This window comes from Drosophila takahashii, chromosome 3L, assembly GCF_030179915.1.
Source record: "Drosophila takahashii strain IR98-3 E-12201 chromosome 3L, DtakHiC1v2, whole genome shotgun sequence".
NCBI lineage: Eukaryota > Metazoa > Arthropoda > Insecta > Diptera > Drosophilidae > Drosophila > Drosophila takahashii.
The window spans coordinates 24,366,564-24,380,451 of NC_091680.1; the positions used below are offsets into that span (position 1 = coordinate 24,366,564).

At 40.9% G+C, this 13,888-nt stretch overlaps 1 protein-coding gene across 1 annotated transcript in view; it reads left to right on the forward strand.

Moving 5' to 3' along the window:
• The window catches only part of dlp (glypican dally-like), a 42,693-nt gene that overhangs the window by 27,070 nt on the left and 1,735 nt on the right, over positions 1-13,888 (forward strand). The window contains exons 2-6 of the mRNA XM_017138985.3: positions 6,972-7,136; positions 7,516-7,750; positions 11,032-11,188; positions 11,477-11,743; positions 13,320-13,879. Coding sequence (XP_016994474.2) covers positions 6,972-7,136; positions 7,516-7,750; positions 11,032-11,188; positions 11,477-11,743; positions 13,320-13,879 — 1,384 coding nt within the window. The remainder of the gene's footprint in view (positions 1-6,971; positions 7,137-7,515; positions 7,751-11,031; positions 11,189-11,476; positions 11,744-13,319; positions 13,880-13,888) is intronic.

Here is a 13,888-nt window from a genome sequence, read left to right on the forward strand (position 1 = left end):
GATTAATGGCATTGTTGGGAGCGTGTGTGTTGTGGTCTCTGGAAAGCCTCTGTTTAACCTGTTTGCTGTTTACACATTTTGCTGTTGCTGTTGCCCCCAAAAATTGTACAATGAGGCGTATGAGCAATGTGCACAGAGCCAAAAAATGTCGCCAGTAATTAGAGCAGCGCAAATTTAGTGGAAACTTGTGGATAAAGTTCAGCTGAGAACTTAAAAATAAAAAAACAAAATAAGAGCGTATGTGGCAGAAAACATAAAAGGAAATTAATTATATCCGCATTGGAAGTTTTGTCTTTGGGGTTTTAAATACATAAATCTGAATTCTTTCTGCCACATGTTGTACAAGCTGTTAGATTTTCTGTTCCCAAGAAGTTTTCTGCCCGGCTTCTAGTATTAATTCTCAGCTTTTCTGCTTTTTCTGCCCTTTTGGTTTCCCCAATTAACAGATGTTTCAGATGGTTAATTACGCCAAGGGAAATATGTTTGTTTTGTTGCCGGGGCTATTTCTGTATGCCTCCTCTCGCCGGTGATGAAAAATTTTCGCACATTTTGCGCATTTCAAAATTGTCATTCGGATGGATGGGGAGAGGTGTGTTGAAATGCTGAAAGATGCAGCTTGGCCGCAGACATCTTGGCAGCCGAACAAATGGGCAAAACATGTGCAAAACTTTGAGAACTCTGGCTGACGTCGTCACTTCATCAGGCAAAAAGCAAAAAGCAAAGAGCCAGGCGACCTCCAACCCCTTCGACTCGACCAGGAAGACTCTCTCTCTGTTTTGATGAAACGTGTTTGCAACATAAACATTCCGCACACCTATCCCTGCCCCTTCGAGTAATTTTAATTACGCCTAAAGAAGAAAGCGAAGAAAGAGCGAAAAGCCAGAGCCAAGAATGGAAAAATCTCCCATGCAACATTTTAGCCCACGTTTTGTGTAATTACACACAGTCGCCGGGCGGTGGGAGGTGGGATGAAGTTTTTCCCGGCTGCGTGAAAAGGCAAAGCAGGCTAAATGTTGCATATATAGAAATGCACCCGGCGGATACAGAATTAACAGTCGACGCCTTCGCCAGGTTCATTATTCATCTGAATATGTTGCAAAACGAACGGTTTTCACAAAACTTTTCTGCGGCAAATTATCCAAGGAGAGACACATTTGTCTAGGCGAAGATTATAAATGGGAGTAGGTACATTATAAATAGAGATAATTATGGCCGTACAAGCTTTAATCTTTAGAACTTAGTTTATAGCTAGAGCTTGCTTTTGCTGCAGACCAAGACTACATTTCACAGTCTCTAAAAACGGAACACTATGAGTAAAAATACAACAATACCGAAAAACCTGTTGACTATTTGCTAGTGACTAATAAGTATAAGCATTAAATAGTTAAAGAAATTGGATTTTGTAACTAAAAAATTTCCAAAGTAACGGGTTGTATAAATTATAATCTGAAAACATTTTCAGATTTTTTTAAAAATTTTATGAACAGTTTAATACATGTTTTTTAAAATTCTTATGTCGTTTTATCTTTCCTAAGAAGGCATTAAAATTTATTTTATCTTAAGTGTAAACTTAATTATGTTTTTGATAATAACTCTTTCTGATAAAACTCCCCCTGGGTGTTCATAACTCCACACATATTTTCAAATCTTAAAACCCAATTCCCATTCCCAAACCAAATGCAACTCTGTTAAATTAATTAAGTGCGAGGCAATGGGAGGCGAAGTGTTCCAGAGGAAGTGAACCCAATATCACTCCCAGTGGCCCAATATTTGTACAAATTTCTGCTTCGCTCAGGGTTTTTGTTTTATTATTTCCATTTTTTTGGTACTACATCTCTATTTCGATTTCGGGTTCGCGACGGGTGGCGGCGAGTGAGTTATATGTGTTGAAACTGCGGTCCACATGGAGTCCGAGTGTTGTCCGATTCCAAAGTGAAGTGCATTGCTTTTTTTCGGCATTTGTTTGTTTCTATTTTCAGGGCTTATGGAGTGTAGGGAAAGAGCTATTAAAAATTCGAAACCGAAAAAATCCAGCGTTCTTTAAAAACAATTGAGATTTAATTGCATTTGCTGACCTGAAAAAATTAAATAAACGCAAAGTTTGTACTACTTTTGTGCGTCCAGAGGGAAACAGCACTGCTTTCCAAAGTGTTGGAGAAACCTTGCTGTGTTGACCCAATAAATTACACCTTCCCCCACTCCCTCATTAAATGAGTCCCTGCCAGATGTTGCTGCTGGAATTTGAATAATATCCTAGGAGGAAAAAAAATCATTTTCAATTTACGTGCGAATTAAAAACAGAAACTTTGCTGCCTGTTAAAGACCATGGACAGCAGAGCCCAGTGGGTGGTGGGCTGGCTGTTGGGCGGTAAAAGTGGTGAAATGATGGTGGTGGCAGCGATTCCTTTTTCCTTTTTGCCTCCTTTCGCTTGCTGTGCGCCTAATTAAAACTCATTACCATAAGCATAAAACTTGAGCAAGCAAATTCCCATCATCAAAACTGTTTATAAAAAAAATGGGAAGCATAACAAAGCATTGCAAGCTTAAGCAACGGGAGGCACTCAAAGAAATAAAGGGGAGATATATTTTTAAAGCTAAGCTATTTAAAACCCATATTAAACGGATTGGGAAATTACTAAATAGAAATAAAAACTTATAACCATACTTGAAAATTCATTAAAAAATATTTGAAATAATTAAATTATTTTTGTCTTAAATTACAAATTAGAAAAAATATATGAAATAAATAAATTTTATAATAGTAAGTCCAAAAATCCACTTAATTTTTTTCTGTGCCTTCGAAATAAATTGCAGACAGGAAATTTAAGTCGAACCACTAGAGGGAGAAAAGCGAGAAGGAGAAAAGCCAACTGGACAGGAGCTCACAGGTTGTTTAACCTTTTCTTCGCCTAATGCAATTTCCTTGCCAGACGGCGACATTTTTTTGGCTTGCTTTATTTCCTTTTTTATATTTCTATGTTTTTTTTTTTTTGTGTTTTTGGGGTGACTTTTGTGAACTATATCCCCCTTCGCACTCTTTCAACCCCGGAGCATAGTGGAAAGTGAAAGCTACATGCGTGCAACGACCCTTTCGAAGGCTCTCCTCTCTCTTCAGCTCTCTTTCTCTCTCTGTCTGGCTATTCATTCTCCCTTTTTCCACATTTCCATTTTTTTCCCTGTTTGCTGCTGAAAACTTTTGCGTCCACGTGTGCAACAGTTTCGAAATCGTGCTGCTGGGAAATTCTGGGCGCCTGGCCGAGTTGCCGGCTCGCATTTGTGTGCCTCGCAAAAAGGACGAAGCGATGAGTGAGAATCCTGCCGCTCCTGCCGCTCCTGCCGCTTTTGCGCTCTCCGCTTTGTAGTGCCCATTGAAACTCGACTCAAAAGTTAAGTTTTCCCTGCATTTTCCAGGCATTGATAATGTTGTTGGATTGCCTTGCCCCCAGATAAAAAGGGGGTGGGAAGGAGGGGCATTGGGAGGGGGTTGGTTTTTAGTTTTTGGCGTCTGCTTTTGTCTGTTGTTGTTCTTGTTTTTTCCATTCTGCCGGTTTCGGCTTTTCACTCGCCCAACTGTTTCAAATGTGTTTTTGTTTTGCGCTTTTCATCTCCAAGTGGAGCACAAAAGAGTGGTTGGAAAGAGCGAGGTAGAGATGAAAGAGCGAGAAGGATGCACAGGATGTGGGTGGCGAGGGAAAACTTTGAATGCACAGCAGTGCAAGCTTGGGAAATGTATGTGGCACATTTCCGGCAGGAATTGTGCAGCGGAAAATGCATATGCAGTAAAAATATATTGATGAGATAAATATATAGTACACTTTTTAATTGAGGTTCTAAAGAAATGGGAAAATAACAATAAAGATGTGTATAAATATTGGTGTAGAAATTAAAAAAAAACTTATTTTGTAAACTATTCTAAAATATAGCATTTTCTTGTCAGATTTAATTTTATTTATTATTTTATTATAAAAAAATTAAGGAAAATGATTAGTAAATTACAGGAATTGAAAGTAAGGAAAAACTTTTGATGTTATTCAAGTGGAAAACTTGTGGTTTCCCTTCCTACTTAAAAATTACTGAATTGTTTTTGAAATCTAGCCACAAAATCTCCCCTTCGCACCCATGATAACCGACAGTTTCGGTTTCTTTGTTTTCATGCAACGAGGGTGCAGTTCTGCCAGGCGGGTTTCGCTTCGGTGTCAAGCATCCTGTTGAGCTTCTCGGCTAGGGACAACTTTTCGCACTCTTAAAGAGCCCTCCTCTATTCGCCAAAGAGATGAGCTTAAAGTTAACCTTGGGATGGTGTCTGCCAACTGGGAGTTCCTGGGCTCCCATTCTCCACTCACCCCGAACTTATCGCTGCTGGATATTCTGGATATTGACTGCGATACGCTCGCTAAACTTTCGCACCCTTTTAAGCGCCGCCCTCGGGGGTTGACTAGTCTGTCTGGGTCTGGGGCAATTCCTGGGTTTGTTGATCGTTACAGTAAATCATTTGAAATGAAATTTCACTTCCACTTGGTGGGTCGTCTGCACAGAAAAAAATTACTAGCTTAATTTCAAAAAAGATATTACAAATAAGGAGTATTTTTATTGATTTCTATGCTTTCTATAGCGAAAATAATTCAACTTGGTTACAAAAAAAAATTTGTAATTTATTAAAAAGATTCCAACATTTTTAATTAAAAAATCCGTATATTTTTTTCCTGTGTCCATTGGGAGTTTTCCCTGGCCCGTTGCCACCCTCCTGGTAACTAAGTGGATTGCGCGTGGAAATGGAAAACATGTGACCAGCTCTCCCAGGGGGTGGGAGTGGTGTTTGTTGCTCTACCACCCACTTTTCTGGGTGGTTTTTCGGTAACTTGTTTTTTTTTTTGCCAAGCAAAGCCAAAGTTTTCTATTAGACAACGGGGTGATTTCCACAGCGTCAGCTAGAATAAAAAGGGAAAATGCCATATCGGTAAGTTGAGGTCATTTATTATGCTCATGACACCTTCCATCCTTCGCCGTTCCGGCTTCCTTTTTTGGTGATTCCCCCCCTCGAAGCTGCCGCCTGGCAACATTTGTTATCTGGGATCCCCGCTGCCTCTTTTCCCATTTTCCATTTCCCATTGTTGTCTGCCGGCAAAATTATGCAGCAATTCATAAAAATGGCTCGAAGAAGAATCATTGGCGTTACTTTAATGCCGATATGTTATTCTAACATAGATTTTAGCTACGGTTTATCGATTAGATCAAGGGACCTTATAGGGGGTGACCAAACTCATGGGTGTGTGTGGTTTGGTTTATGGGTGGCATTTTAATGGATTTCAAAAAGGGTATAGGAAAATCAGGGAAGGTGTAGTAAATGTTGTTAAAGCATCTCTAGGGGAAAATTGGGATAAACTTAATGGACTGATGAAGGCCTGATTGAAAAGAGCAATGAACAGTAACTCAAAGTAATAATACTTTTATTCTGTAATTCACCGATTAAAATTTACTACCAAAATTAAATATGAAATCTTAAAATAAAAAAAGTTTCAAAAATACGCCCATCAATTCCCATGAACTTTATTTATTATCAATTTCACTTATCTCCGCAGTGTGACTATATTTTTGCCATCAAATCTTGAGCAGTTTTATCTGCCACAATTTCAATTAACTCAAATGGTCTTTAACCGAGAAATCCCAGCCGAACATTGGCCATGCCAGTCACATAGGACCAAAACGACCCCCGCGACAGACAATTAAAAGGGGAAACCACAGACTGTGAGCCAATTTAGATAAGCCCCAGGATATAGGGAACCCCAGCAGACCGAAGGACTTGAAAGGGTCGCTATGCGTATATATATGTATGTATCCGAGTCTCTAGATGGTGCCACACTCAATTCATATCTTGTGCAACATAACAATTAGTAAAGACCATAAAACGGAGCAGTCGAGCACAGACAATAAAAGTTGGGGAAGTTGGGGAAATTATGGGGCAATGGAGCCGGGCGAATGGAAGTAAACTCTGTTTACATTCGGCTGTCGAAAAATGTGCACTAAAGTATCTAAATTTATAAAAGAAATAAACAAACTGTGCAGCACTCCATATAATACTGTACGGTATGTGTGCACAGCACATGATGCATTTAACTGGGCAGCGGGAATTTATGAGCGCCCAAAAAAACGAAATGGAATATAAATACAAATTCCGATTTGGATTTAGATTGAGAACCAAAAAAAAAAAACAACTTCCAACTTGTTTGCTTTCAATTAGTGTTGAACTTTTGGATCGTCGATCTGCCATCTCTTTTTCTCTCTCTGCCCCGAGAATTGTCTAAATAAACATGGAGCAGCAGCGGCTATAAAAAAAGATCGCATAAAGTTGGGGGAAAATAGGTAGTCTTCCCGAAATGAACTCATCGTTGCAGTGAACTAATGCATATTTTCTTCTAATTTTCTCTCAAAAAATGTGTTAAATGTTTGCGTAAATAAAACAGCCAGAGACCAGAGATTTCCTAGACTACCACGCCCGTATTTTCGACTTTTTTCTTCTTTTCTCTCGGCCTTAGACTGAGTTTGGTTTCAGGTTCTGCTTCGGGTTACTTGCATTCACCAGTAGCTACGCTTCGTTTGTTTTTTCCAACGAATCGCTGTTAGCTGGTCAGGCATTGGTTTTCGGTATTTGGTATTTGGTTACCATGTCAAGTGGCAAGTTGCACTCGACTTCAGTGCGAGTTCCTGGAATGTTGATAAACCTTCATTCCGCTCCAGCATTATGCATCTGGAAGTCGGTCTAATGTTGGGGCAAACAAATGGCAGCCAGTAGAATTGTATGCCTTGAAAATTGTTTAACTAGATTTGAGGTAACAGAAGCAGCGATGTGAGAATAGTTTCAAATTAGTGTGAAATGTTGGGGAAACAAAGCTGATGGGTTAAATAAACTGAGATACATTTTTAATAATTATTAAATAACCTTTACTAACTATTAAATATTTTTTTCCTTTCAGAACGAGTCCTTCGGTACTGCGAATCCCCGTCGGTGGGCACCTGCTGCACCTACAACATGGAGACCCGAATGGCGATGCAGTCGCGCCAGCAGCTCGAGGGACACACCAAGGACCAGATCTCCCGCATGTCTGGAATCCTGGGCAGCAAGGCCACCAAGTTCAAAGGTAGGTCACCGAACGTTAGAACTCATTGCGTCAGCGAGCCACTTGAAAATGCCACAGAAGCAGCCACCGATTAGTGATTTTTCGGGTGTCAAGTGGTTCGGCCCTCACACAGAACCCAGAACCCTGATCTATATAGATACATGATCCATGGCAGAGGCAATGATGCGGGCCTCGAGTTACCGACACTGTCGAGTGGCAGGCGACAATGCGGATGTGGCTGCATGTTCTGTTTGCCAGCGGATGCAGGCCAGAAATAAAATCGAACTCTAAACATTTAGTCGGCTCGAGCGGATGTGCTGTGTGATTTGTTCCCCCTCGAAACGCCACCGCACAATTAAATCTCGTTACATTTTTCACTAATCGGCTCTTCCGCTTGCAGATATCTTCACCGCCCTGCTGAAAGAGTCGCGAACGCAGTTCAACAGCATGTTTATTCGGACCTACGGCGTCATCTACGAAAGGAACTCGTACGTCTTCTCGGACCTCTTCAAGGAGCTGGAGACCTACTTCGCCAACGGTCGCGTGGATCTGCTGGAGGTCATGGACAAGTTCTTCAACACGCTGTACCAGAAGATGTTCACCGTGCTGAACACCCAGTACACCTTTGATGAAAAGTGAGTAGTCTGAGTGAAATCGAAACCGCGGGCTCCAAAGCGAGACCGATTTTTAGAGGCCTACGCCTGCAGTTGGCCAAAACAAAACGTGTGAAACCGCAAAGTGTCTCGGTCCCCCGACTGACGACTAACGACAACTAACTGACTTGACGGCCCGTCGAAACTTTGACACGGCCGGTGTGCGATTTCAGTTAGCGATTCCCGATATGAGTATCCTATGGACGTTTTCTTTTCCCCCTTCGCCGTGTTTTCGCCAGATTTTTCGATTGCGGTTGAAACGCTTACAGCAAAGAGAAAATGAGGAAGTTGCGGAGAAGTTTTCCCTTGCGGAATAGGAGATGCTCTAGAATCGCAGAAATGGAATATATTAAAAAAAAAACCAAACTATACAGTTCATGGTAATAAGAATAAATTCAGTATAGAAACATATATGGGCACTTCCAAAAAATTGTCCACCAAGCCAAAAACCTTGAAACTTGAATAAAACATATTTCTACATGATTTTGCCCCGATATTAGTTTCTAATTAGTTGGATACTGAGCTTAACTACAAATTTGGAGTATAGTTTGATTATTTTTATGACAAACCCCACCAATATACGCAAAAATCAGTTTTTGGCTATTTTTTTTGTTATTTTTTGGACCTGTCTTCTGTTGTAAATTTATCCTATAGGAATGCTAATATGTGACATTTTTCTGTACTGAATGCTTCATTCACATGCTAAACTATTAAGTTAAAGGCAAAACATCCAGCAATTGAGAGATAGAGGTAAAGAAATCCGCTTTACAAAACAGACGAAAAAAATGTCCCGAGCGACATGTCCCGAGCGAATGTGGTTGAAACTGCATAAAAAAAAAACGGCAAAGAATTTTTGAGTGAAACCAAAAGCATTTCACAGCGACATGTTTGAACAACATTCTAAAAAAAATCGCATTCAAATATTCCATCAGAATTCGCTAATTTCTGGTGTTGTATGAACTTCCCTGAAATCCACTTCTATTTTTGTCCCGAGCGAATACGGCAGTTTTTTACCGATATCTTAAAAACTAAAAGTGGTACAAAATCAAGATTTTTACCAAAAATTGAGCTTGGAAAGAGTGAAAAGAAAAGCCCATAATTAAAATTAAAATCCATTGTTTTACAATTTTTTTTCAACTTTAAAGGTGTGCAAATGTCCCGAGCGACATTTTGGAAGTGCCCATATATAAACATATATTTAATATTAAATATTAAATATTTTCGCAAAAATTTGTGTTTCTTGATCGAATAAAATCTTATAACAAATACCTTTAAAAATATATTGTTTGCAAGGAATAACTTTAACTAGAAAAAATAAAAATTATCAATACAATTTTTTTAAACTAAAAATGCAGATTTAGATAAAAGTACTCATAGTTTCTGCCTCTCTATTGAGACAGATTGTCTCCCACATGGGTGATATTACTTCACGTCCCACTGCCATTCTACCCACTGCGGTTCATTCATCCCATTTACTCGGCTCATTCCATCCAATCCCAATCCCATAACCCAGCCAAAACCAAAAACCGCACTTTATGCCAGTTCCTGTGTCAGCTGCTCGCATTTCCGCCAAAATGGTGAACAGAGGGAAACGGCGAAAATTGCGCCCACTTGGCTCGTTGCCCCGGAACGGTCGCTTCTGGTCTCCGGTAACCGGCGACTTGGCCAAATGACTTTTGGGTCCCTGCCCGGCCACTCCCCCGGTGGAAGGGCTCGTGTTACCCACGCGCTCTCCAATTGATGCCGCTGACTTTAACTCCGACTCCGGCTTTTGGCCTGAGCTCAAGCGATTCGCTTTTATTGTCATCGTTTTAGTTTGTCGTACGTGCTTTGGCACGTCGTCCGTTTATTGCCATGGGACAGAAGGAGGGACGACGACGATGTCGCGTAATTGCCGGCACTTGCCTGCCGCCTGCCCCTTCTGCACTGCCCAAAAAACATTACTCTTAAAAACCAGAAACAAGAAAACATATAATTATTACAATTTTACCATCTTAAAAATTTTAAAATTACCCAAAGCAGAAAACACATATTAAAGCCCAAAGTGGTTTTAAGTTTTAATTGTTAATTATCTTTTTAAGACTTAGCCTCCTAAACATTATTTTACTGTGTATGCCCCCCTGTTATTTGTTTGTGACTATTGTTTGCTCTGTGCGGTTGGTCGGTCGCTTGAACTGCGATGGTTTTGCCCTCAGAATGGATCAGATGCCACGCCAGAACATAGACTTCCAACTGGACCTGGAGCTAAGGCTCTCCTGTCCATTTAATGAGGGGGTAGCTCAAGCAGTTCGTTTGTCTGGCAAACATTGGGTGTTCGCATAAAAGGGAGGGGAAAACTATGGGAAGTCAACGGGTGTTTGGAAACAACACTGATATGCGATGTGCCCTAAACATGAAAAGTCGTATGACTTTAAACATAAAGGCAAGGAACAGTCCTGTGTATCTGATAATTAATGGTGGAATAGACTTATTTAGTTAGTACATTATTAGTTAAGAATCAATATCAAATTTTTACTTACTTCTTATACAACAATACAAATTAAAAGCAAATAAAAAGAATTTACTAAAATATTATAGCTGTAATAATACTGCGAGCCATCAGAAAACATATATTTTAGAGTGTTGAGTACGTTTAATAAAAAAAATATTTTAATTTACTTGAATATCCTTGGCTTAAATATACACATTTTCGGTTGGGAATTTAATTTCTGAACTTAATTGACCATCCTAAGAATTCCAACTTCACAAACTCCCCTCCCATCAGGGAGCTCCAGCTGATGGTGCTGCCGCTTGACTGATCTGTCACCTCTGCGAATGCGACTTGCAGTAATTCCTAAATTGTTTAGCCCAAGTAGAGGGGCCATGGCAGCCGGGGACCACCGTCTTCTTGACCATAATGGCGAAGGCAGTGACAGTGAGGGGCCAAAGGCAGCCGTACAAGTGCAATGACTGTCATGCTTGATGGCCAAACTGTAGTACTAGGCACATACTTATGGAGGTGCTGCAGGGGAAACAAAAAGAAAAACATCAACAACGCCAGCACATGGCGAGCAACTATTTTTATGATTTTTCCGCATAAAAATTTTAGTTGTGCGGCTGCGGAGAAGAATGCCGAACGATGATGATGAAGTCGAGGGCGGAGGCTATGGCGATGGCGTTGAGCCGTGCCATTTACAAGCGCAGATTTCCGCCGCCAGCACACCCAATGAAAATATTTTCCCCAACATTCCGCTCTCATTTTCCAACCAATTTCTATTTTCCAGCTACATGCGATGCGTCAGCGAGCACATGAAGGAGCTGAAGCCCTTCGGGGATGTTCCGGACAAGTTGTCCGTGCAAATCAAGCGATCCTTTGTGGCCACGCGCACCTACGGACAGGCTCTCGCCACGGCCTCCGAGGTGGCCAAGAAGGTTCTGAATGTAAGTAATATTTTAATATTTTATAAAAATTGTCTATTCTTAACTGTCGGTATAATACTACTTAATACAATTAAATCATTAAAAATAAATAAAAAGTAATTCCATAAAGTAGCCTTGTTAATTTGCGTATGTAGTAATTTATAAGATAATTAAAAACTAAATACAATTATTATATGCAGTACTTGACACTCGAATAAGAAGTTTTTAAGTAAAATTGTTTTATATAAAACCACACTACTTATTAAAAAGTCCCAGTACCTAATGAATGTTTTGGTTTCTAAACTTTAGGTCCGACTGAATGCCGACTGTACTGGGGCCCTGACCAAGATGCAGCACTGCGGGGCCTGCAAGGGCTACACGGAGAAGCCCTGCACCAACTACTGCGTGAACGTCATCAAGGGATGCCTGCACTACCAGCACGAGTTCGACAGCGAGTGGGAGAACTTCGCGATCGCCATGGACAAGTTGGCCGAGCGTCTGCTGGGATCCTTCAACATTGTGATGGTGGTGGAGCCACTCAACATCAAGATCTCCGAGGCCATCATGAACTTCCAGGTGAGATCTACGGCGGGATAATTGGATATGCTGGGGTCATTATCATTAGCATTTGCATAAACCAATCGCAATTTGTAACTCGTTTGGGCCAAGCAGCTGCTGGTTAATTTTTATCTTTGGCCCGTTCGCAGTGGGACTCTAAGTTATGCTCGCATAAAACTGTCAGTGCGTCAGAGTGGTTTACGCGTGGTTAGTTAATTCGCATACATTTCAAACGAGTCCCAAAGTAATTCTAGGGGAACACCGTAGGAGATCGTGGCGATTGATATGTGAGATTTAACGTTAGAAGAAATTTATGGAGCCTACGAGGAATCTATTCTTACAGTTTGGCGGAGGAGTAAACAAATTGAAAAGCACCGACAAAATTACTCATCCATTTCCAATTAAATACCCAAATAAATGCCAAAGTGTTACACCCATTAAATCTGATACTTGCCAAGCAAAAATTTAAGAGATAACACAAATATTATGCCCGACATTTACACAGAAAACAAAAGAATAATTTACACTTCGATGGCCATAACTTATTGAATTTTGATTACTGCAATATTTTAATCTCTAGACCCGCTGTCTGTTTTGAACTATCTTCAGCACCGCGTTCGTTGTTTTGTTTGCCATTTTTACGATTTATTTGCACAACATTTGGCCCGCATATGAATTTAATTTATATTTCCATTTAAAATTTATACATTTCTTTTTTCAACCTCTGATTCTGCTTACTCCATGCCTTTGTTTGTATCTATTGCTTTGGTTGTTTTTGCTTGTGTTTCGGCATTTGGCTTTTAATGTGTTTACATTTGCCCATGTTTGTTGTTGGTCGACGGCCCCATAAAAGGCCAAAAATGCAAAATGCGAAATAGTATTCAATTTTAATTCTGATTAGTTTCTTGGTCGGGTCTCAGGCGTTTACCCAACCTGGGTACGAACCGCTTTTGATGATTACCATCGCCCAGTCGGGTCGACAGTTATGATGAACCGGAGAGAACGCTGAAGCTCTGGAGCTCTGGAACTCCGTACCCCAACCTGACCCAACCTCCGTAATTATATGAACTGTAAACTGCCGCGAAGAGGCCATTGAAAGAAATAACACAGGAGATATAGGAGTGCTGATAAGACTGACGAAGCGCAAGCTTCTGTAGAGAGTTGACTCTTCGCGAAGAGGTCTCTGATCGCTCGAGTGCCTCATAATGAGTAGCCGGCTGAAATCAATTCTTATCTATGGAATGGGTCAATAAAAACTAACTATAAATAGCCATTAAGCGGCTATACTCAGTGGGGTGTGAATGGAATTGCTGTCGAGTATGGGAAACGATGTGATTTCCCTTGCGCAACTGGTTTCAAAAAGTCATTTAGATTCGAAGCTTTCTAATTTTAAAATAATGAAAAGTATCAAATGTCAGTTGTTTATGTCTTGGCACTTTCTGTAAGGTTAATAAAATCATAAAGAATATAATTTATTTAATTTACAATGGAAGTTGGACTAGTTTGTTTTTGGAAGAAATACAATTTTGGGTTAACATCTTTTTTATTATTTTATTCTTACAACAATATTTAATATTATTATTTTTCTCTTCAGGATTCTGGCCAGGACATTACCAATCGCGTGTTCCAAGGATGTGGCAGGCCCAAGTTGAAGAAAATGAAGCGTTCCATCAGCCCCAAACTGCAGGGAGTCCAAGTCCTCAATGCCAAGAGACCCGTGGAGGCGGATACGCTGGACATCGACGACACTCTGGACGAGGCGATAGTGCTGAGAGAGCGCAGGGCGGCTGAGCCAGGTTCCCAGGAGTCCTCCGGACAGCAGTCCCAGGAGCAGGGAGCTGGAAAGGGTGCGAATGGAGGAGGAAGTGGTGGAGGAGGAGGAGGCGGCAACAACAGGCGGCAGCAGCAACGACGCAAGCAACAGCAGCAGCGACGCAAACAGCAAAACAATCGGGACGACAACGATGACGATGAAAACGAGAGTGGAGGCGGACGCGAACCGATTCTGGACAGGATTGTCAGGGACATTCGCCAGCGGGTGAAGGATTACAAGAAGTTCTGGTCCAATCTGCCGCACTCTGTGTGCAGCAACGAGGACATTGCCTCCAGTTCCGATGTGGACGGCATGTGCTGGAATGGTCACACCATCGACAGGTGCGAAGA